Source organism: Teleopsis dalmanni, chromosome 1, assembly GCF_002237135.1.
Source record: "Teleopsis dalmanni isolate 2A chromosome 1, ASM223713v2, whole genome shotgun sequence".
NCBI classification, from domain to species: Eukaryota; Metazoa; Arthropoda; class Insecta; order Diptera; family Diopsidae; genus Teleopsis; species Teleopsis dalmanni.
Window position 1 is genome coordinate 174,188,867 of NC_051846.1, and position 27,664 is coordinate 174,216,530.

The window sequence follows — 27,664 nt, forward strand, 5'->3', positions numbered from 1 at the left end:
ATGCGGAAGTAAGTTGATCAATGCACTTTTGTCTTGATAATCCACGTCGAATGTCGTAATAAATCATAGAACGAAAATTTTTCACGTTAATTCCATTTTACACGAACATTCAATTTACAAATCACTGTAAATAACTCAAATAACGTTCTTTTGACAAAAAGTCTAAGGTAGGTTATGTTTAATAATGTAAAACTTTCGTATAGAAACATCAGATGACACCTAACAACAATTAATGTTGCTAAAGCTCAAAATATAAATAGTGACCCACGTATCGGACAGTCATAAAGTAAGAAAAACCTAATGTGAATATATGCCATTTAGCGAGTATTTGGGCAGTCATAAACAAGATTAGTGACATTTTCTTCTTCCTACCTTGACTCAAAATAGCGACAGTTGCCATTAAAAGGATCTTTCAACTGGTCGGCAATTTTAAGAAAAATTTTTGGTTTTATTACTAAAACGAAATTATAAATTATAAATTTTAAAATGAAATAATTATAATTCTTTAAGCGAATTTTAATTTCTATTTATTTTTAGTCCATTTTTTATGACAAAAATAAATAATCAAACTATTTTTTCTAATCTAATTTGACTAAGCAAAATGTCTTATTATAATTCTTGTTTTATTAATATTTTAATAAAGCAGTTAAAAAGTAAATATGTTCTGAAAATGTGCATAAATTAATTTTGTTTTATTGCAACTTTAATTCTTTTGTATACACAGACGAAGATTTCTTATATACGTAATTACATACAAATAAGTTGCAAAAATAACTTAGAAGAAATACCAATTGGAATAATTAAGATGCCATTAGCATTTATGCTTTTTATTGCAATAAGTTTATTTTTAAAACTTGTTTAATTTAAAAATGTTATCTTTTCTTGTCTCTACGATTCTTAGAATTATTCTATTCAAATTTACTTTCTTTATTCATTTTTTTAAAAGTGCTTGAAACAAGACTCGATAACCTCTTCAACCAGTTCTCTTATGTCTTATTTTTATTTTTTTACAGTATACGAAGATGTAAATAAATAATCTTAGTCACATGATTAAAGAATAAAAATGTTGAATAGATTTTACTTTTTATTTTTATTTAAATAATGATAAAAATAAAAAGATATTCTTTTAATTATACATGTTAATTTTTTCAACATAGACATAGACATAGTATAGACATATAATTCAGATATTGATATAGAAACGCAATGTTTGTTTTTGGTAAGTGAGATACGACCTCCAGTAAAGCAGAACATTAGAATCAGAATACATCTTTTATCCTACATATAATTGTTCCCAAAACAAAAAACACTCAACTCTTTTCGTTGAGTAGTTTGTAATATTGAAGGATTAAAACCGAATAATCACAAAGAATTTTATAAGAAATATCATCTCTTTACAGGTAAAGACAATATTTTTGTCAGAATATTAATAGAGAAAACTATTTCAAATAAAGCAGAGCATTAAGATCAAAGTATGTCTTTAACGGATTATTTAATCTTAATCGAACAGAAAACTCAATACCCTTTAAATAAAAGCTAAAATATATCTAGTTGAGAGGTTTACAAGATTAGATAGTTAACCCGCTTCAGAAGAAAAGTCTAATAATTATAAATAAAGTTATAAGAAGTATCATACTCTTTCACACATGAATGACATTTCGTCGTCTTACTTAGACTGTGTAATAAAAATGATAAGGCAGGTTTCAAAATGTTTTTACTTTATCTAAGAGAAATAAAGTATATTTTTGAAACAGATATTTGAAGAATCAAGAGGTGAATGATATCAAACTAATATAAAAGTGTTTAAAACATTATTCACCAATGGGGGCTGAGATAATAAAATAAATATTAAACATCACAAATTTGAAGAAATGTTTCCTGAGTGCTTAATGAAATTATATTTAGATTAAAATTATTGAAGTAGCACTCACTTATAGATCGTGAGATGATGAAATTAGTCTTATTCATAAGGAATTTGAAAAAATATTACACAAGTATTAACTGATATCCAATGTAGATAAATATAATTTGAGGAATATTCATCTATAGACAGGACATAAAGGAAATAGTATATATTAGAAATTGTTAATTATAAAGATTATGAACCTTTTTTTTACTTTGTGTTTTAAATAACAATATAGCATAAAAAAGAAACAATGGCTCCGAAAAAAGAGTAAATATATATCATCATTTACTTGGAAACCGACATATTTAGGCTAGATTCTACCATTGTGATACTACACGATCCTTGTAAGTCTAATCAAAATATCACCGATTATTTTACGATTTTGTTGATATCACAAAAAGTGTTTGACCACATTAGCAAAAATTGACGTATTTTCTAGATGATAATAACCTATGATATGAACTATACATTCTACATAATAAGACATAAACTATACATAATAAGACTCTTTATAATAATAGGAATAATAAAGAGTTTTTCATTTTTTCAAATAAACTAATAAATCTACTCCATAATAACAGAACGAGTAAAAAAGGAACAGTAATTAGTATTACATAAAAGAACAGACTTCTTTTCAATAGGTTATTCTTGATTATTTAAAATCAAAAAAAATTGAAAGATATTTTAGTATGTCGAAATGATTAAATATGTTGATTTGATCGTATAAATAAATATAGTGGAATATTATTGTTGTAAATTATTTACACATGTTTAACAACATATTAAATATATTAAACCTAAATATCAAAATAAATTTTTTGAATATTTTTGTTGTGTGCCAATTAGCGTCAATATATATATCCAGCGTCATCAACTGAAAGGTCGAGGCCTTACATAGGTTACCACCCTCGCACACCACTAAGAAATTAACCAAAAATTAAAACGACCGAAAACCAATTTATATAAAAACTATTGAAGTTAACAAATTTTTGTGCAAATTTTTATTTTGTATTCCTATAGAAGATATTTACACATATTTAGATATATCCATATGAAATTGTTGGATACATAGACACCAACTTACCGACAATCTTACTTGTCGCACCTTAAAATAAAGTCTGAAGACTGGGCGTCATCATCATCATACATCAGCGTCAAAATCAGCGTGAAAAAACCAATTTTTTACAACCAAAAAATATTTCAAAAAATATATATAAAAAGATGTAAAAACAATAAAAAAAAAAAAAAAGAAATAATAATTAAAAAACAAAACGGAAAAAACCAAACTTTTTGAATTGTAAAAAACTCTTCCTGAGCTTTGGTTTTGAATCTTTTCAAACTGTGACTTATAGAAACCAACAACATTCAGCTACTCTTACACCAACTAAGAAAGAAGATACTCAAGTGTGTGTAAGATTGTTTTTATTGTACTTCAGTGAAAAAGATACAAAAACTCAAACAGAAAACAGAAAACACTTGTAATACAAAGCAACGACAAATGCAAGATACTAAACCTAAGATAGACCCTCTTTAGTGGCAGAGTGCAGAGCAAATTTGTTTTTGTTTAAATCAAGTTGATTTCTGACTTGACTTTTTATGCAAATAATCCAGTATGAAAAGTAAAGAAAAAACTATAAATACGAGTATAAATATAAATATACAAAGATATATATAACAAATGTTGTTGTGTCGTCGCGTTGCTGTGCGCCATATTTTGCTTTCTTGAGTCTAGCGATTCGAACCGATACCACAGTCGTTATTAAGAAGTGATTGTGGCCTCACGCGCCTAATTCGTTCGCTCCAAACTTAACGCTCTGCAAAAGTTTTTAACTTTTAAATAAAAAAAAAAAATATTTAATCGAATATATATTTTTTTTTGTTTTAATTAAATCGTTGGTGCTGTAAATTAATTTTTAACCAATTCATTAACAGTTAAATTAGAAAATAAATTTAGACAAAATGAAATTTTTAAACATGTGAGTGAATATGAAAAATTTTATTATTTAAATATTAAAAATTAAAAATGAAATAATAAATAAATATTTACAACACTTTATAATCAATTGATTTAACAATTTGCAAACATTTTTTAAGTATTATTTTTTAATAAGCTGTAAACATTTAAGAAATGCCAGTTTTTATGATAATAGTTTTTTCGTTTATAAATGTTAAAATAATTAAATTTTTTCATTTACTGAATGGAAAATATTTACAAGAAGGATTAAACAAAAAGATATAGTATAACCCTAACTACGAGCTGGAATTAAATTAAATAATGTGTAATCAGAATCAGTTTTTGATCAGAAATCAAAAACTATTTTATTTACAATTACAATAAAAGTTTTAAAATTATAAACTAATTTATAGCTGTAAAAATAAACCTTTTCATTTCTTATTTTCAAAATATTTTAAGCTCTATAAGCATATCACTAAATAATAATAAACGAAATGCACTAATAATAATTTTAAATAAAGTTAAATGATAAAAATAATATAATAATAAATAAAAAATTTTTTATAATAAAATATAAATTTAATAAAAATAACAATTAAAAAATAATAAAAAATAATGATTAAATATAAAAAAATTACTTAATTAGAAAATTTATTTACTACTATCCTGCTTTTTATTCGAAATGAATGTCTACTTAAAGGACATAAATATTTTAATTATAAAAAATTATAAAAACCACAACTGATTACTATCTAATAATAGTAATATTACTATTCTTAATTATTATTAATAGTAATAATTATTAGTAATATAAAATTATAAAAATTATAATTATAAAAATTAATAAAAACAATAACTGATTATTATCTAATAATAGTAACATTACTATTATTAAATTTTATTAATAGTAATAATTATTAGTAATAAAAGTAATACTACTATTACTATAAAATAAACAACTATAAAAATAATTAATAATAATAATAACCAAAAAGTTATTAAAAAGTATTTAACATACTTAAAAAATTATATGATATTTATCAAATTATATTAGCAATAAAAATTTAGAAATAAATAAATAATTTAATTCGTTATTGGTTCATGCTATGGTTTAAAAATGATTATAAAAAAAATAATAATTTTAAAATAAAAATAAAAAAAATTAACATTAAATTAAAAATTAATAAAAAAATTATTAAAAATTACAATTAACCTGTATATAAATACAATATTTAATTAAATTTTTTTTATGAAATATTTTAATTTTGTTTATATATGGACTAATTTAATAAAACACATATTTTTATTTATATTAACAATTTATTTTTAAATAACTTATTTCGACTATCTTCGATAGTTATCTTCGATGGATAATTCCTCAAAACCAATTTGTCCATATATTTTTTTTTAAAACAATTTTAATAAAAAAATTGAAAAAATAACACAAATATTATAACCAATTTTAACCAATTATAAATGATTAATAAATAAATTAATAAAAACAGTAATTTACTAGATCAGGTTAGGCAAGTCTGTGGCAGATTGCACGTAAACCGCCTATGAAACTATTACATTACTTTTCGATCTTGTAATAAGATGTCACTCCTCTTAATTATTTTAGTTGTATTTTATATTAATTTGAAAAAGAATATGGTATACTAAAAATATTAAATTGTTTTAATGCAATTATAAATAATATTATAAAACATATTATGTTGGAATTAATAAATAAAATTAAAATTTTTATGAAAATGATTATTATAAAGCGTATAATATGAATCATAGTCGAATTATAAATATAGTTTTCTTACAAATCGTTATTTATTTCTTTCTTAATAAATACAAAAGTTATAAAATATTATACATAAATAAATATAAGAAGGATTGTGACTATTGAGATCAACGACCCTTAATTTAATTCAGATTTATATTTCACGAGATAAAAATGAAAAAAAAATTTTTAATGCCTCAACAAACTTAATCCGATGTATGACTAGCCAATTTCTGTGGTACATGATTTTTGAATTATTATCTTTTGTTCATATTTGGATTTTTAAGTAATTATAATAACTAATTAACTTATTACCATTATCTTTTATCTTACTTTTGAATTGATATTGGATATTATTTTTCATTACTGCCGTTTCATCATTTTTACACGTTTCATTAGTCGTCCATACTGATGTGTAATGATCATTGCATATATGCCATATAAGTGATTATTGACTATTGTTCTAAAGCCTTCGGGGGCGCAAGTACTAAGTTAAGAGACCATGTTATAGACCATATACGTACATATTCAATGTATATATGTAAATGTGAATAATAAAATTCAATCAAATTGAAAGGAATGGTAGACAATATTTATATTATCACATTATGATGTTATGATATTCTACCATATTTATAGAAAAGCTTGTTTTGTTTATTTTCTGAACTATACAATTTTTAAAAGGACAATTAGGTGATACTTTGTCGCCTTGGACGATTGTTTGCGGTCGTTATTGGGCCTTTTTTTCATTTTCATATTCAGTATAAACTAAGAATGACTGATAGAGTTATCTGCTTCATAATAAATAAACCTCAAACAATTGCATTATTTTTTTTTTTTTCATAATAAATCATTCGATTTATTTCTTTTTAAATATGAATCTATATGTGACGCCTGTCATATTATTTCACATGTTTTTATATGATATTAATAAAAGAATTGAAGATACTCCAATTAATAAATAAATTATCTATTGAAGTGTTTTACTCAAAGCTTCAATAGATTCTTCAAGAAGTTTTTTATACTTAAATCCACCTCAATTCTTCGTTTTAAAGCTGAGTCAATACTTGTTAATTTATGACAATTAACGCGGAAGTAATTTTTATCCTGTTCATAAAATATGTATTAAAATATTCATAAATACACTTTCATAATATTAAACCAAAACAAAAAAAGTTAAATAAATTAAAATAAAGACTAAATAAATAAATATTTATTGAAATTGTTTTTAAATGAAATCAATTAATGTAGCAGTCACTGTACTAAGAAACACCGGTTGTACCGGTTGGTCTTGAACGTGTTAAAAAAATTGCTAGAATGTGTTTCACTAAGTCACTAATCACTATAAAATTGATTTATAAAATTAATTTATAAAAATTTTTGTATATATTGATTATTTTTTTTCATTTATTTTTTTGTTTTTGATTATTGTACGGTTTTAATAATTTAATTAAAGTTTAATTGTTTTTGTCTAATTTGGTTTTTGGGGTCAAATCGCTTTATTAGTTTCAATAATTCAAAAATTAATTTTGGTGGCTCTTCACACTTTCCATGGTTTCATTATTTTAGAAGGTTTCCAAAATCATTAAGTTCTTTTCAATTTTTAAGCACCATGGGCTTTAGTATACTGAAGCTAATTTAGAAAATATGTTAATATAAATGAGGCAGTGCAAATCGCATTAAAAAAAATGTTAAAAATAATATGTTTAACAGTTTACTTGAAGACGTAATATGTGACCTTAATAAAAATTGGAAAATAATTTTATAATTATAATATTAACAAATTTTATACATTATAATATATATATTAATATGTGTTAAGACTATTCTGACCTACTTCTTCTAATACGGATATAAATAAAATTAAAACTTATGATTGTTTTTTCAAATTCTTTTTTTTCGATAATTTATTTATTTGTTTTTAATTATTATAAATAAACAAAATCCACTTTTGCTTTATTATTCTACACAACGTTTCATTAGTTTCTCTCCCATAATCTTCAGAGATATATAAGACTTGTTGCTATTTATTGATATTATTCATTTTATTAATATGCGATTATAATAGTAGCGAACAATTTATGGTGCAGTATCTAAAACAATTCTGTTTTTTTTTAACCAAAAAATAATAGCATCTTTAATCTATCCTTTTAACAGAACTATCCTTTTTTTTCGTTTATCTATTTTATTCTGATGTGGCATATAACAAATGCATATTCTTCGTTTATTAATGGTTTATTAATTTTTTTTGGAAGCACCTATTGATTCACCCATCACATTTTCAAAAAGTCTTTTACGTTTTTACTGCCTACAATAAGTTGCTCCTAATCGTCCGACTGTGATGGTTTAATAAATCTTTACCTTATATTTAGTTCATCATCAAGAGAATATTAGACCAATAAGCAGTATATAGTTTTCATTATTTTATAGAGTATTAAAAATTCGTTAATCTTTCGTAAGACTTAAAGATTCTCATAAAATACTCTTCAATATAGAAGTTTAGAAAATATTTTTAGGAAAAATATAAGAATTTTTTAATTGATATTAAATTAAATTTGTATCATGACATTATAACAAATTATTTCGTCAATGACTCTATAAAAGACAATTGCTAGTTAGATCCAGTGCTAAATAATTTTCATAGTTAGATCCAGTGCTAAATGTTTCATAAAATAGATAGATTAGGATAGAGGTCAGAAGTGCCACATGGAAATCACAATGATTTCAAAATGCCTAGCTTTCGTTTTATAATTAAAATTAATATGTAATGCATACAGCATACATTCGATACCGGTACTATATTTATGTCTAATATATCTAACGAAAATAGCAGCTTTTTATTGAATACTTTTAGTAGCATCGTAAGTAAATTTATGAATGTTTAAACACAATGCGTAAATTAAAATAATCAATACATTTATATTAAATATAAAATTTTTGTAAATTGTTATTAAAGGGGGCAAAATTGAAGTTAAGAGTTAAGTTAAATTGTAGTTAAATTTTTTTAAATTGTTATTAAAGGGGATAAAATTTTTAATTTAAGCAGTAACAATAGCTTGATTATTACAATAATCAAGCTATAATCAATAACAATAATCATCAAGGAGATAGAATTCTCTATACTGGGATTTCTTGCCTCAAAATTTTCTATAAGCTTAACAATAACCAGTAAAATGACAATTTCTTAAATAAGGTTTGTTTAACAAAACTATTTTTTTTGTTAGTATGTATTATGTAGGTGTCACAATGCATAACTTAGTTCCAATAGTTTAAATAATTATTTCATTTTCCATTACTTGATGTTCCTTTACTTATTACTAATACTTATTACAATATTTTTTCCTAAACAAATTTGTAAATATTAAATAATTGAAATAATTCAAATTTGCAATCTTTGTACTTCTATTTGATTAACAAAGCAAATATGCAGTATGCAGTTGCAAAATGTAGTGCATAAATAAATAAAATAGAAAAAACCTGTAAAATTGGTTTTTGCAAAATTTCTTATAATTTTCAAGAAAATTTTAAATAACAAATTCTGCAATTCAAAACGTGCAAAGTTCACTTGGAGCGTGTATCCATGCAGTTTTAATTTTTATTACCAATAATAGCATTTTTTTTTCTGTTTTGCTGAGATGCCATCAGTTGAAATTTGGCACAACTAAAGTAATTTTTATGTATCAAATTTATTATGAAAAAAAAGGTATAACAATAAATACTTTCAATTTCTTAATGATATATTTAAGAAATGTAGAAATTTTATATTGAAAAAAAAATAAAATAAAATAAAATAAAATTAATACATATTTTAAAACAAAAAACAAAGAAATGTTTCAAGGTCGCTTGCTGTTAGTACTGGACCTGTTATCAATGTTGTTACTACTTTGCTAACTGCTTTTATTATTGCACCAACAAGATACATATTATTGACTTAAAAATTGCTGTTACTGTTGTCGTTTTCGTTGTCGCTGTCGCTGTCGTTACTGTTGCCATTTGCTGTAGCTGTTGCTGGCATTCGATTTGTTGCTGATTTTTTAATTATTACAATTTATTTTGTCGCTGATCCATATGACGCCAATCAAATACCATCAAGTCTACCTAGCTGACTACCCGCTTGCCTGGTGGCTTAGCTTTTGCCTCGATTAGTACCAAATGATATCTGTGTTTTTATGATATTAACTCTGAGTTGGTTTTCAATTTTAAGCTGTGCTTAAGGCTCAGAGCTTAACGGCAAAAAATATTTAACTTAGTTACTAGTTAAAGCTTGTTTCAACTCATATTTAAAAAGATACACACAGTTTAGATACTTGCACCTATATGAGGCACGCAGCTTGGCACACTCTAGAGAAGCATAAATGATATGCTAATCACTTCGAAATGCCGCTTTTATCTACAAAATGCTACAAAATTGACTGACGACAGACTGACGGTCTCACTCTGTAGTCGCTCAAAAGCAGGATTTCATTTTCTTAATTTTTTGCTTTTAGTTATTTTTAAATTAATATTAATAATTTGTATAACATTTTAATTTTATTTAAACAAAATTTCAGTTATGCAATTTCATAAATTTTATTGGTCTTTTTTTAGTTTAAACCAGAATTTTTGCATTTTTTCGAGTTGTCATGTTAAAATTTGGTTTTTCTTACTTTTTATATTGTGAATAGTTGCTTGTGTCATCTTCGTAAGCCGAAACATTTCAAGGACCATTTTTATGCAAATCTTTTAAATATTTTTTTTTGTCACATGTTTTTTGTATATCCAAAATTACGAAATTTTATTATAGTTTCGGTTATATTTTATTTCCAATTTTTTTTTTTAAATTTTTTGTTTAGTTGGTGGTTTTATGTTGATAAGATCACCCATTTTTATTTATTTTACTTTACATAAATGAAACAGCAAGCAGTGCAACAAAAGACTTAAGCAACAAACTCGATTGTCAGCAGTGGTTAAAATAAAAGCTTTTTGTATGCAGATTTTTAAAGAAAACACATGTAAAATCACGAAATGATATTAATTTTAATTAAAACACATATTTCAATCAATATTCAAAATAATTTATAATGTTGTAAAATCATCATATCATTATAGATAAAATAATGAACTTTAAATAAATGAGTTTGTTTTCGAAAAACGGGCACACAATGAATGCATTTTGTTTTTGACATTTTAATAAGATAAACCTTAAATAATAAAAAATTAAATTCGGTAGTTTTTAATATTCCTAATATATTATATATAATTACACAATTTATCTTTATGTATATACTCTTTTATACACGTAAATGGGATTTTTTATAATTGTTTGTTTCTTATGTACTCGGACGCTTTACAACAGATTTTGTTAAAATTTTTATTATTACCTTCTTTTCTATTCAAAATAACTATATAAAAACTATACTTATAAATTTTAAAACTAATAAAATTTTAATGGAATATTATTGAACTGGAAGATAAAATTAAAGGCCAAATATGTGACACGAGTATAGAGAAAATAAATTGAAAACCTATATTTTTAAAGTTAACATTTTTTTAAATCTTTTCCTAAAAAATATTATGAAAATTTGAATTAAATTATATTTTATAAAATTTATTAGCATATTTACCTAAATGAAATTTTGTTATTTAAAAAAATTGTCCACCAAAAAAAAAAACTCATTGGAAAAATAAAATAATATGGAAAATAAAGTACATTTAGAAATTAAGAGAAATTGAGAATTTAGCTATTAGAGTTTAAAAAAAGACTAGAATAATAGAATGTTTATATGGAAAGTAAAAGATCAAGAAACATTGAATTTGAAATACCAGAACAATGTGCAACGAAGCGCGTAGAAGATACTAATCATAGATGGTGACCTAATTGTATTGCAACAGATTTCAAAGTTCTTTAACTTTTGAACTGATAGTAAAGCTATATCTATATATATGATTTTATTGTTTTGAACCAAAAAAAAAATTTGTATTCTAGTTTTTAGAAATAATTTTGTTGATGACCAAATTCTAACATAAGCGGGAGACCAAATAACAATCGTAAAACAAATAATCTAAAAGGGTTGAAAATCTTTTAAATCTGCAAAAGAACAAGATTTAAGAGCAGGCTCGATAGTGTTTAAGAGCTATTGCATTTCTCTGATAAGAAGAAGTTTCTAACAAAGTAAACAATATAAAGATTAAGTTAACTTAACGGAGAAGTCATATAGAAATTTAAGCATTTGTGTGATTACAAAAAGTCAAGCACCACTCCTTGTAATGGTTTAGGTGATCAAATCGGTCGGTGGTGTTTTTGTTTGTGATTTTATCATTCAATTATTCAAATAACCACAAAATTTCAAGCATTTCCATTTGTGGAAGGCAGTTTGGAAGGCAGTGGCAATCTTTGGACGGGCTCATTAATGTTTTCGACATTCGAATGACCACAATAAGTCTAGCACCAACGTTTGTAATAATTTTAATGGCCGTAACGGTCATTGGTTGGCCACCGTTTCTGTTTTCGAATCTTTGGCGTTTAATTTAATGTAAATATCTGCCATGAAAAAGAAGGTACCCTTTGCAACCAAATATTTCAATTAAACAACAAATAGATATTTTAACAAGACTCTGCATAGCAAAATAGAGCATCTATAAACCAATGATAGCTGGGAGACTACATTTCACTTCTATTACATTCTTCTTTCATTTTTATCTGCAAGCGATTATTCAAAATACTTTAAAACCCAGACATCAAGTATTTTTTGAGAAAATTAATGTAATTATAAATATTGTTAGCTTTAATGTGAGTTTAGTATATAGTGTATAGTGTATATAATCCTTCATATGCAGCTTATTATAGCCTTGTTTGTAAAAAAAAAACTGTGCTAAATATTTCCCTGTTTATTAAATTATATTTTCTGAAAACCAAATAGGTATAAAAGCACTTTATACTCTACTATCTACTCTACTATTGCTCTACTATCTCATTGCTCTACTATCTCATATTCGAAATTAAATATTATATATATACTAGATAACCCGACAAACGTTGTTTTGCCTTATAAATTATTTCTAGTTTCTAGATAAATTCTAGTGTAGATAAAAAGTAACTTACTTATTATAAGTGTGTAAGTATGTGGTATATGCATGAAATAGGCATGGAGCGCTATGAACGAAAAGGAAAATAAAAATAACAAACGCCAAACAATATTTATTTTAAGTTATTATAGTTTATTTATTAAATTATTAATTTAAAATCAATAGATTTGTATGATACCAAGTTCCCTGGCAACAACTGTTGTATCTTCAAATTTAAATTGTCTTGGATTGACTGTAAATAATAATAATGATAATGGGCCAGTTACATTAACCAACAATAGTCGAAGATAAAAGCACTCAGTGTGTCTTGGATTATCTGTAAATAAGCGTTCGATTTAAATGAATTGAGATATGGATCAACTGGTGAAACTTGCTTGCAGGGCATCCATTTTTTTGTTTGAGCCTATGTGAAATAGCGTGGTACTTGTGAATAGAGTAATGTTCTTGCAAAGGCACCAAAATCATCCGTACTATTACACAATTCAAAAAATGCAGTGAGTGTAGTTTTAGGTGGATTTGTACCACGATCAATCACTGTCTCGTTCGTGAAAAATACACGCTGACCGTTTTCAAAATGGACGGCTAACTGAACAGCTGCTGGATCCCGTTCATGAATTAGAAAACCGAAGATACGCCAAGCAGCTTTATTGGAGCTGATGTACCGACCAATTTGGTAGAGCGTAATTTCACCGTTTTTGTTCATTGGAGGAGCATTTACATCAGTATTTTCTACTCTAAATACAGCTATATCACTGCCTTTATGGACGTACTTATATATTTGATGCCCCCAGAACTGCAAAACTCAACATTTATATGAGCATTGTATGTCTTGCTTAGCAGAGGCGAATACGGCACCACCCGCCATTGTCCCCCATTATCGGGATTTCTTCGACGATATATTGGATATTCGTCGGTATTTGTTATAGTATCATTAGTGAAATCTTTAGAAAAATTTTTAGTACATTTTCCATCTGCCATGCAAGGCGAAGACGAAGAAACGAAGTGATGTAAATGCTCGATGTACTTGTTGGCGTAGTTACATAAAATATTAAGAAAAAAATTTTTCTTTTTTAAAAATATAAACAAAATTTATGTCAAAAAAATAAAAAATTTTTTGTTAAAGCAATAAGGATATTTTTGCTGGGTAGGGACTCCCTAATCACTTTAGCGGTATGAAAAATAGATAGTAGCCGATTCTCAGACCTACTGAATACGCATATAAAATTTGACATGGAAATTTTTTATGTAAGACGGCAAACAGACATCGTTTGGCCTTGTGACTTATTGATGGTTGAATTAAATTGGCTTGTCTGTGAGAATCATTGGAATTCGTGTCAATAAAACTTTTTCGTTTCGGAACTTGCCATTCAAAATGGTGGCTTCGATAATGTTTGTCATCAATTTTTTAATTACCAATCGCGTACTATTGTACTATTGTATTGTATGTGTACATCTGGAAATACGCGGTCAATGAGAACATTTTGGGAATCAACGATAGTGCAGAAATTAGGGGGCAGTTTTATGAATTCAGTATTTTCATAGACAACTTTTCATATCATAGCAAGTTTTCTTTTTTAAAAATATAAAAAAATTTATGTCAAAAAAATAAAAAAATTTTTGTTAAAGCAATAAAGATATTTTTGCTGGATAGGGACACCCTAATCACTTTAGCAGTATGAAAAATAGATAGTAGCCGATTCTCAGACCTACTGAATACGCATATAAAATTTGGTAAAGATCGGTAAAGCCGTTTCGGAGGAGTACGGTAACTAACATTTTGACAATGTTAATTTTATATATAAGATATATACATACTTTTTTTGTTCATATTGTTAAAGACTTCTATGAAAAAACTCTTCACTGATTTTTTGTTAAATATATTTTATATAGCTATTCTATACTATATATATATAATATATTTGTATATGTATATATATTAAAATTGCCAACATTTCAAAATTTAAATTTGACTTTTCCCTGAAAGCGGAGTGTTATTTCAACTCTGAGTAAAAGGTCACAAAAACTTGAAAAGTTGGCAATATATATATATAACTATTTATGAAATAAATTTAATATAATAAAGAAAGAGTTTTTATATGTTACATAAAAAAAATAATAAATTAAAAAATTATTTAAAATTCTAATTTTATAAAATTTAATCAAAAGTTTTTGAAAAAAAACATCTATATTTAATACTTATTATAATTAACTTTCATTATAAAACTTTCTAAGTAATAAACTTTTAATAATTTAAATAAAATAATAAAATGAAGCTATTATGCAAAGCATGTATAGCGTCACTTTTTGCGTGTGTAGGGTAAGCAAACCTTATAAAAATAAAATAAATTAATTTAAATTGGTCACACTACTTAATTTGTGCATTTTTAGTGTTGCCCAAATGATGGTTTGGATGGCAAATGCAGTTAAAGCACAGTTAACAGACCCAAATTCAATAGCAACGGTTTGGGTTGACATTTAAATTTTTTCAACGACCGACTCGTTTGGTAACTAGCAAAAGCATTAAAGCAATTTTTTTCTCGATTTTATTGTACTTTGCGCTACTCACAATCACATGCTAAGTATCTTTTATTTTAATTTCTATAAATTTCTTCATTTTTTTCGTTATTTATTATTCGAGACTCTTCATGAAATTCATAGATAAAGCTGTGTACAAAGGTACTCAATATGTCAATATACATGCAAGTATATATATTGACTTGAGTGTGATGTTGCAGTCACGTTTCAAAATCGTGACATGAAATTATGCTATGCTTCTGAGCCATCCGTGGGGCAAAAGTACTGTCTAGTTTTATATATAGATAGGCCAACAGTCAGATAGAAATTAAGTTGTGGGTGTAACTGCAGCAAATTTGAACCAGCGACATTTCTTTAGGTTTACATACAATGAACTTTAATGTGTAAATATTTTTCATGTTAATATGGTTTCTTACTATATGAAATATTGAAACAAATTTATTTTATGTATTGCACTTGTAGTCTAATTGCTTACAAAAATAAAGTTTTTGCAATATTTCATTTTATTCAAAATTTTTCTATAGTGAAGAGTGCAATTAATGCAACTAATTGCAGCAATTAACAAGCCACTTAAAACTATTAAACCATAAACCATAAAACTGAGTTAAAAATGTCAAACAATTATTTCCGTTTACAATCACGGATAAGTTAGTCACACAAAATTATATTTAAACGATTACCTTCACACTGATTTCGCACATCTTCAGTAAATTTTTGAATAATTTGGCAAGGACATATTTTATTACTTAGATAATAATCAATAAAAATATGAAGGATTTTAACAAATAAAATTTAGCAACATATTTATTTAGTTATGTCTATCTGTTGTCATAAGTTATAAATAGAACTGTTTAACTTATCTCCGATGTAAAATTTTGATTTATTTTTAATTATACGTATTAACTTCAATCACACTATGACGATACTCTTAATAGTTAACTACTATTCATTAGTTTATTACATATATATCATTGTTTTCATTATTAATGTCGATTTGAATTATTTTCGTTCCAATTATTATTTTAATAAATCTTTAAAACCAAAGGCATAACATATCGTATTATTATAGCCTAGTCTGTCATCACAAAACTCACATAAATATGGAAATGTACAATCATCAAATTAGTCATATCACATTATATTTTAAAGATTACCTTCGCAAAGATTTTTCACATTTGCAGTAAGTTTTTGAAAAAATTATTAAAATTAACTAACAGAATAAAAAATTAGTTAGTTCCGAAGAACTAACTATAAAGCTTAACATGGACTATAAAAAAAATTCGATCGAATGGTCTTTGAATTGCCGCTGATCAAAGAATATCCATCTGAGTACTAAGTTTTCCTTCTTAGTTAAAGGGTATCAATAGTTATTCCTGCAATAATTTGCTCTTAGTTAATTTTTCGTTTACGTTTTTGATTTGCTGTTGTAAATATTTTTCATAATATTGTTTTTAAGTCTGAAATGCACTTTCTTCAATTCACAAAATATGTTGTTTACAGTTTCTTCTCTTCTATTTTCTTAAAATGTTCTTCTCTCTTGTATTCAAAACCACAACAGATCTATTTGTCTAATTTAATCAGATCCTGTTTTTTACCGAGTGTCTTTTTGAATAACCATATATTCAAAATTTCCAGATTTTGTTTGAAAGTTTTAAGAAGATATAGAATTCCATAGCTCTGGGTTTATTGGGATGACAAGGCTTTCCATCCTACATAAAGGTGTAACTGATAGATTTTCGATTTATGGAATGTTTGTCATTTTATAAAGAGAGAATTTATAATCTACATATTGTTGAAAGAATTTTCTTTCTAAATTTATGTTAAAGTCACTAAACATAATACATATATAAGCTGGATATGCTTACTTAGACATATTATTATTATGTTGAGGCTAGTTGAGCACTTTTACTCTCTATTAACTGCGAGGTTTCTTCATAACCCTTCTTTACGCCTTGACTGAATTATTGTTTATCACTTTATCAGACTAAGCAATAATTGACCTCAGGTCTGCATACCTCCCTGAGGAGCCTGTAACCATTCTGAGATTCGATAACGCGGTGTTCGTAAGCCTGTCAGTTGTCGTAAATAATTTCAGGGATCTAACCTTTATGTATTTTTTGTTTGGATCAATCTTTAGGTCCCTGAGGATGTCATTCATCCTAATGTCCTAAAAGTATCTTGAAAACTTTTCTCAGACCCCGGCTTTGTCTCTTTTTGTGTTTATTACTATTCTATTGTGAAGTTTAAATATATATGAATACATATGAATATGTATAATATATATAAAATAACATTAACCTTTTGGAGTTTAACTGCTTGATTTTGTATAATAGTATTACTTGTATAAATTTTTTGAGGGTTTTCAAATAGCAAAGAAAGAAAGAAAGGACATACACAAAAATTTATTTAATTTTATTGAAATTTGGCTGTTTCGAGTATTGCCAATTACTCATCATCAGTGGTCTTAGGAAATAATCGAATTTTTAATTAGTTTATAGTCCGTATGTAATTTGTTTTTGGACTACAAGTGCCAGGCTTAGAACTCGTGCCTTATATAAAGTGCTTTTATACCTATTTGGTTTTCAGAAAATATAATTTAATAAACAAGAAAATATTTAGCACAGAATTTTTTTACAAACAAGGCTATAATAAGCTGCATATGAATGATTATATATACATAATTATATATATAAATTAATTTATATTTTGTTAATTAAATATAAAATATTTATATTATACGTTCACATGTACTTGTATATTAAATTTTTCTATATATCATTAACATTTAAAAATAATGTTACTGTTAGCAATGAAATATAACTAAATTAATTTTACTGATTTTAGTAAAGTTTAATATCAAATAAATTACATATTTTTTAAATTAAACTATATACTTGATCACTTATATATATAAATGAATACTTGTATTGCTAAATCAATTAAAATTTGAGTGTTGAGAAATGGCGCCAGCAGTATGAGATCGTTTTCGTCAACACCAAAAGCAGCAGTATATTACACTATATGTATATTACACTTTATGTATATTAAACTATATGTATATTACACTGTTATAACACGATCATAATGTTTATTAAATAATTTGCATACATAACCAGTGATTTTACTTTCATAATTTTTAAAACTCAATCGGTTCATTTATTATTAATAAATATTTACGTACGCAAAATATTTTTACCGGCTTTGCCTTTTTTCTTTTTGTTTTTTATTATGTTTTTGACATAATTTAATTAAATTTAAGTAACAAATTAGCATTTTACGCTATTCGAAAGTATTAAACTATTTAAATTAAACATAGAAAAACTACAAGTTATTTAATTAAACTAATAAACTAATTTATTTATTAATTTGTTTTATTTTTTTTTTTGGGAAATAAAAGCCAGAAAAACATGAACTTGAAAGTTTGTGTATAGAAAAGCATATTTTAACTTTTTGAGCATTTATTATAGATAGATAGTATAATAGATATATCCGTTTAACAAATAAGCAATTTCGTATGCATACTAATTTGTATAGCATAGATGCCGCCGTCTGTGAGTAAAATACGAGTATCTAAAACATGTGCCATTGCGGCGTATTGAATGACTCGATTGCCTGTAGAGTAAAGCCATTACTTTGCAATTCACGATTATACGATTATACGATTATATAACATACAACAAGTATACTGAAAGAATAATAAACTAAGTCAAGAGGGGGCAGGAAATGAAGTGACTATAGCCTTTAACATTAACAATTTAAGCACAAGTTAGAAAAGCAGAAGAAACAAGATTCGTGATTTGTGACTCTTATGTCTTTTAGATAAACTCGTACATGTAGAAACCAATGAATCTAATCCGTTGAAGACAAGTTAACTAAGAAGAAGAAGAAGACAATACAAATTGTTGCTTTTGAAGGTGTTTGCTATTTAGAAACCAGTTACCAAAATGCCAAAATATGCCAAAGGCTAAGCTTTATTTCGTAGTTTTTGTATTATTGAATTGTTATTTTATTTTATTTTTTCTATAACATATAAATTTTATTTTTTATTAAATTTAGTTTTTATATAATTGCTCAGTTTAATGCTTTTGTGCACTTATTGAGCATACAAATTGTTCGTTACTTATTTTATAATAACAAAAGTAACTTTTTTTCACTTTATCTATTTTTATATTTATATAAATAAAATATTTCAATTTTTTTTTTTCCATTTATTTCATGTCAAACGTTCACTGAATTACCAAAAATGATTTTAAAATTACTTCATTCGAAATGTTTTATACATATATTTTGTAATTATGTTAACAATTATCACAAAAAAAAATCAATTTCATGTTTTGTTTTTATTTTTAAATGAATCACACGTACGAAGTGTTGAGGAAAGGAGCGGTCTTTTTATTGATTTGAACTCTTTTATTGCAAATAAAAAAGCAAATAAATTTTCAAAAGAAATTAAATTGCATAACATTTAACATATAACGAAGTAATAAGATCAATGAATAGATATATCCAATGAATAATAATGCCCTTAGGTCAGTCAAAATGAATTAAACTTATAATTTCTCAGAATAGACTTAAACTAAAAAGAGGATTATAATCGATTTAATTAGGTTGAGAGGATACGTATTAAAATAAATAAAAAATAAAATTTATGAACATTTATGACCCATTATAATGCCCTTAAAGCTGCCAGGACAGCCAACTAACCATGAGTTCCATTATAACTCGGTGTGTAATATTTTTTTAAACCATATAATCTTCCAGAAAAAGTTAAGTAGATCTAATAAAATTAATTTCATTTTCTCTTTCAAACTACTGAAAACACTATATACTATTTCCATTCCAAACGAGGGGACTTTAATGAGCATGTTCTATATGAATATTAATTATCCATTGTTATACCCTTAAGGGAATGAGGGCAAGCAAGCTACATTAACTCTGGCTTTTATTATAAATAGCTTGATAAACCATTTGGTCTTCGCTTTCTCCGTCATGCTACTGAAAAAACAATATCCTTCCAAACAGACCATAACTAAAATTTCCAAAATGTATATGAAACTTTTGAAGACAACTAATATTATTGAATTATCTTCAAATTGTTTATTCAAATAGATAATATTTCCATTAAAACCAAGAAGTTTTTTTTAAAAAACTCTTCAAATACACATATTTTCTCTCACCAATTAAATATTTCTATTACATTTGAAAATAATACGCTATATTGTTAAAAACTTAGTTATTTCCTAACCAACCGTAATGATTTTTTATTAAAAGAAAGCCAGAATACTAAACATTAATATTAGTAGGATAATAAATCATGCGTGTGAATTCAAAAAATTTAAAAATGTGACAAAATAAAATTTCCCAAACTTTAGACTCTATAAGCGACCCTTCAACAATATTTTATTCATCTAAGACTCAATATTCAAAACTTCTTTCAGTTTTCAAACAATAACACTATCTGAGTGTTAACTTAAACCCAAATATATTTAAAAGTAACAGTTACCCCAATACATATCTATAAATTTATACATATTCATGGACGTAAAGAAAGAGGCATGCGAGTTCTACATTATTCCCAATGGGGTTAATCCATAGTATAATATGATTTTACTTTAAATAAATGTATTTCATATTAATTATATCATTACACAGACTTGTACGTCCATTTCTTTATATTTATAGTAATGCATTGATATAACTTTGGTAACATAAAATAAATTATATTGCAATGAAGTGCTTTATACAGGCATTTTTTTAGTTTCAAATAGCTTAACTATTAACGAGTGGCAGTAAAAAACGCACATTATGTCCTTTGTAGAGCTGTTGCCTTATTCCGTTATAAGTGGATAAGTAGTTGATAAGTACCGAAGTCTGAGTCTGGCGAGACTATCACAGTGACACAGAGTCTGTTTTGCTGTTTTCTCTTCTTCGTAACAAAGTTTGCAGCTATCGTCTCTTGTAATGTCTAGATTCGAAAGATACTTTTTTACACTTCAATGTCCAGTGAGAAACCCTGTGACAGGTCGGATACCATTTCTGTTCAACATTAGAAGCTTTTTTTGACTTTTTTTGATCGATTGGGCATGAATTCTTTAGCTTGTGTGCAGGCTTACCAATTTATTAACACTAGTACTAATATACTCATTTTTGAGGCATTTTTTTTATGAGAATATAATACATCCTAGTTTTGGCATTGCCACCTAATTATTAGATAGTACGTAAAAGGAAGTAAAGAGATATTTTTCTAAGAGATTTGAATACTATCACATATATTCCAAAAAATTTAAATTTTAAATTTGAATAAATTTATTTTAAATTTTAAACTTCATTACATTTTGTTTAAAGTGAAGTTGCGCATAGAGCCAGAACTCCTTTGGTTTGAAATTTGTTTTTGATTTCATATAATTGCAGAATAACAATGAAAAAGATTTGAATTAACAACCACCATTTTTTTACCAGTACATGAAGTGTATTTATTATAAAAATAGGTTTTTTTCGAACAGTAGTGAACTACAACAACTAAAATGCATTTTATATTATTTTCATTAATTTAATTTTTGGCTAACCATACAGCTGTTTCGAGTATTGCCAAATACCCATCATCAGTGGTCTTGAATTTCATTATTCGTAAAAAATTTTAATTTAAATTGAGAACTTTTTTAAATTCTTTAAAAATAAAATAAATAAGTTACATTAATTTAAGTTTAAATTATTTAAACTTTAAGTTATTGATAAAGAATTTAGTTTTTTAACCGCTCTCTTGGCAATTATTCATTTAGGCAATATATTCTTTATATCCGTTCATTTCGCAACTTTATTTATATGTACTTCTTTACTGTATTAAATAAAGAATAATTAAATAATAAAAAAAATGAAATAAATAATTAATTAAAATTAAAGTTTTCCTATTCTGTAATTACAAAATAAATGTATTACAAAATAAGTATGAAATTTAAATTACAAAAATATGTTAACTGAACCCTCACATTTGTACGAGTATAAGCGACTTTACTTTCGATTATTAAACAATTTAATGCATTGTAACCTCAACGTCTGTCAGAGCAAATAATTGTATTAAATAATAAATAAATGAATTTAGTATTGAATTTATTGGAATGCATACTGTAATATGCAAATAAAAAAAATGAAAATAAATCCATTATTAATAATAATATTGTATCATATTGAATGTGCATATTTTACCGCTATTATTCGCACATTTGTTAATCTCGAATAGTATGGCATGGATCATGTGCTTCAATAGTCAATATTCGAATTTCATTTAAATTCTATGGAACTGGTTTGTTTTGCATAAGCACTTGTTTTAGTGAAGCAGTTGTTGGCGGCTGGCTTAGAAACCCAATCAAACCGAAACACACAACCCAAACGACCGACCGCTTACAGCAGAGAACATTTGTGCACAACGTGGCGTATACGTAAAATTAATTTTAGCCGATTTTGTTATGCTGCCAGCAGCGTCCTTCACTGGCAATTGAACTTTCACTTTAAACATTTTTAACGTAATATCCAACATCAACGTCATCTATTTTAGCACCTAACAATAAAGAAGCCGGTACAAGATTTTACAAGTTGTTTTTTTTTTCATTTTTTTATTAATTCTTAATTATTCTGGTTTTTGGTTTAGTGGGTTTAAAAAATAATTTCATAAATATTCATAAGAATAAATAAGCACGTTTATTAAAGAAAACATGTGGAACAGTTCGTGTAGACCAACATGACTATAATAAATATATTAAAAATATATAATATTACTTTTCATTCTCAGACATTGATATTAGATTTGATTTAGGCCTTTGAATGATTACTAAATGTTAGAATTTAAGTAAATTACGAAGAATTAGCTTCATAACTTGGATTTATATTTTACACCGCATTTAAACAGTTATTGGATCCTGTATATGATAATATGATATTTTATTTTTAAACAGTGATTTAAAAAAGCTATTGGACCCTTTATAATATTATATGATGACTTTTATCTGTATAGAAAGAATTAAATAATAAAGCATACAATATTTAAAATATTGTTTGAAGAGTATTAATTACTTTAATTTAAAAATTTTTTATACTTATTAAACTAACTCATTTTATCATTCCTAGTTAGTGTTTGCAGCACTCAATAGTGTCTGTGGCCACTTGGGTGATTCAGTGTAACAAGGTTGAACACTTAGGTGATCCACTGTAATAAAATATACACTTGGGTAATCAGCTGTAATATAAGTGACCACTTAGGTGATCCACTGTTACAAGAGTGTTCATTTGAATGATCCACTTTAACAAGATTGTCTACTTGGTTGATCCGCAGTAACAAAAGTGAAAATTCATAGAATTTTTATAATAAGTTATTCAGGTGAATTTACAGAAGTATAAATAAAATTAAACGCTATATTCTTTTGCACACTCTTAAATCTCAAGTCAATAAGTTTTTAACATACATCTCATTATAATATTTTGATGGTCCATGGATGGAGTAGCGTTGCTATAAGAAACACAGCCATAAAGTTGTTGACATCTGATTACTTGCAAATAAAGCATTTTTTACACTCAACTTTTTTTGTATCACTAGTTTCAAAGCTTTTAGAGTTATATTATAAGCCAGTTTTTTGATCCCAATATTCTCTATTGGGATGTAAGAGTTAAGTATATAACATTATATTCCTATACTATTATTACATTACTGACTTTTTTGTTCTTGAATTTTGATAGCTACATCTTGTAATGAACATAGTATGTTTTATTTCATTATCTTATCAATATGATAAGATATTGTATATTTTTTACAACAGAATTAGCAATTTTGTTCTCATTAAATTAATATTTAAATTATATTTTTAAAATTAACAATTCATTTTTAACCAGTGTTTATTTGTAATTTAATTGTAATTAAGCCTTTCTAAATTACTAAAAGACCAAGAGCTCAGGCTTTTTGCAACCTGCATTGCAAATACTTCGTGATCTTATTTAAAAAAAAGTATTAGCAAATAAAGCAAATAGCAAGAATAAATAATAAAAAACTAATATAATATTTAATAATAAAATTAATAATAATTTTATTTTTTTTATTTTACAGTGCCCTGCTTTTTGTAATTTTTGCCGTAGCCTGCAGCTTAACTTTTGCACAGGACGAACCATCAGCAAAACGTATAGCACTCAGACGCCCTGTTGGTAAAGCGGTTAAGACTTCAACAACAACAGCAGCACCACCACCATCAGCTGAGGGTCAAGATGGTGATTATGCAGATGAAAATCCAGAGGAGCAATATAGCGATGAAGGTGATGAGGCATCACATTCAAGCACTACAACAACAACCACAGAGGCACCAAAAAGAATCGGTCCAGTAATACGTCCATTCCGTTCAAACGATGATTTCTTAAATTCACTTAAACGTCGTCAAATGAATGCAAAGAAACACAGAGGTTTGTTAAAAATAAAAGATTTATATAATAATAATATTGTTCAAAACTAAAATAATTTTCGTTTTTTGATATATTAGATGAAAAGCCTGTACCAAAAATTAAACAGACACAAGTAGCTGAAAATGGCGGTGAGGCGGAAGAATCAGCACCAGCACCTGCACCAGCGCCCACAAAAAGTTTCAAAGGCAACCCAGCATGTAAGTAAAAAAATCATTAATTAAATAATAATTAAATTATCAATTCAGTAATAAAAATAAATTATTATTTTTCAAGAATTATTATTGATTAAAAAATTTTTTTGGAGATTTGAAAATCTTTTCACTTGCCTAAGGATATAAAATTCTTAATTATAAATACAAAACTATTTGTATTAATATAATCCATATAACTAATTTTTATATAAAGTATTGAAAATGGAGCATATTTTTACATTATAAACCTATGCTTTATATATTTAAATATAAAATTAGTTTATTCAGGTGTTATTTATTTTATAATTAAACTTTTCATTGACTAATTCAGAACAATATTAGATCACATATTTTTATACACAAATAACAACAATAAATTGTTATTATTTCGAAATGTAAATCAATTTGACAATATTCGTAATTATTATAATTTATTATTATTATTTATTTATTATTAATATTATTTATTTATTATTAATATTATTTATTTATTATTAATATTATTTATTTATTATTAATATTAATTATTTATTATTAATATTATTTATTTATTGTTAATATTATTTATTTACTATTAAAACTAAAATTATATAAAAATAATTTTATATATATACAATTTTTTTTAAATAAAATATAGGTGTCATTTTAATAATGTTCTTTGTATAGTACCCTGAAGATGATTATATTTATTTGACTTATATGTGTTATTTCATATATTATTATTTATTTCTTTTATTGATTACAAATATAATAACTAATAACCTAATTTACTTTATATTGTAAAAATTACATATATTTTTATATAAGCATACTATTTACTTATATTTTTTCCTCTTTGCAATACAGTGAGCCGTCGTAAGTTCACAAAACCCGGAAAAGCAGAAGCACAACCTGAAGATGCTGGTGCCGAAGAGCCAGAACAAGAAGAAAAGGAAGACTTCAAACCAAAACGTCCACAAGGTCGTTTGGCTTTAAGGAGACGTACTTAAATTATTTAAAATAACATTAAAAACAAAATTTAATTAAATTTAAAACTTAACATTTTCTCTGTGTTATTCGATTGTGCAACATTTTTTTTTTATAAAAAGCAACAATTTTATTTAAATAATTTTTTTGTACATTTTTTTTAAAATAATTTGCATATATTTTTTAATATAAAATATTCGTCATTTACGCATTTTTTTAATTTTTTACAGAATTTTTAAAATCCGAAAACTTTAAAGAAATTTTATCATTAAATTAATTTTTAATTTCTCTGTGTGTGTTATAATATTATATTTTATTTTAATATTATATATTTTATTGTGTATATATATTGTAATAAAAATATGTGTAATTTTAAAAGATTTTAATAAAAAAAATTCGAAAAATTACGTATGCATTATTTCTTTCTTACAGTTAATATTTTGTTATTTTTATTAGGTTTAATTGTGAGGTTCAGGAACTAAAATAATATCCTCAATCATGACAAAATACACATGTTTCTATATTCTAGTTCTTAGATATATGTTCCAATATTTAAATAGTATTAATAATTAAAAAACTAATGTTTAAACGTTTAAGTATCAATATATCTTACATACATAAACATATGTTATCGGAACGAAACAATTTAGAATCTAATTACTACAAATAATATATATAAGTGGATCAGTTTCTAGGAATTAAATGTTATTGCATAATAATATGTAGCTTAGAAACAAAAATCCAGGAGATCACTTATCAAATCTAAAACTTTACGATATTATCAATAATTGGGTCATAATCAAAAAAGAAATTTGAATTAATTGAGTGGTCATTATTTATATTATATAAGCAATTAATTGTTCCGGAAAAAATTAAAAACTTTTATCTCAAATAGTTTATTTCTAAATCTAAATAGCTACAAGATATATAGCTTATTTGAAGTGATCCCTAAAAATTACTAACCTGTTTGAATGACCTGTTGGAAATATTCGAATTTTTTAATTAGTTTAGTTTTAATTGGTTAATATTGTATCCAATGTCTTGTAGTTAAATAAAATTTGTTAATCATTTTATATATACTAATACTTATATTATACTAATTATATTATTATATTATTATAATTATATAAGTATAATTATATTATACTAATGCTGTTTTCAATTGGTAAATCTGGGGTAATTTTTTTACTCGAGATTAACTTAAGTACAATTTTATTTTTGATTAGTAAATCGCAAACAAAATGTATAATACTCCAGATTAATTTATAAGACTCTAGATATTTTGGTAGAGTAGCAAGAATACTCTGAAATTAACAACTGTTTTATATGACTTCAAAGATAAAATGTTTGAAATGACATTTGTATTTTGTATACTATTAAAAAAATTTTAAATTACTCTAAAAATGTTCGAATGGGGAACAAAATTTCACAAATAGGGAAAGTCTAGATGGAATCTAGATTCCTTGGTTTTGCGAAAACAATTAATAAGTTAAATATACTTCAACAAAAATATTATCCATTTCTTTAAAAAAAATAAATTTACTCTCAGCGGAAAAAGCCTTATGTTTAAAATAATTAAGGACAGACAAATTATAATTGGGATAATTGAGAAATTTTTTTAAATTTTTATCACAATTATTTATCACACCTTGTAAATTGTTTCCGGTTGTTGATTTTGCTAATAGAATAAATTATAATATAAAGCATATTTTCAGGGTGCCAAAATTTTTAAAGAGATTACATTCTATTTAAAAATATGGTCGGTCAAGTAAAATTTTAATATTATGACTGACAAGATTAATTTTTCTTTATGAACTCTGAACTCTATTAACTTCATT

At 25.2% G+C, this 27,664-nt stretch overlaps 1 protein-coding gene across 1 annotated transcript; it reads left to right on the forward strand.

The window, feature by feature from the left end:
• The first annotated feature begins 3,839 nt into the window (after positions 1-3,839).
• Positions 3,840-25,943, forward strand: LOC119670644 (nucleolin 2-like). The gene is made up of 4 exons (XM_038080989.1): positions 3,840-3,882; positions 24,323-24,669; positions 24,747-24,866; positions 25,707-25,943. Exons 1-4 carry the CDS (start codon positions 3,866-3,868, stop codon positions 25,847-25,849), a joined length of 627 nt encoding a protein of 208 aa, XP_037936917.1. The 5' UTR covers positions 3,840-3,865; the 3' UTR covers positions 25,850-25,943.
• Positions 25,944-27,664: the final 1,721 nt, after the last annotated feature.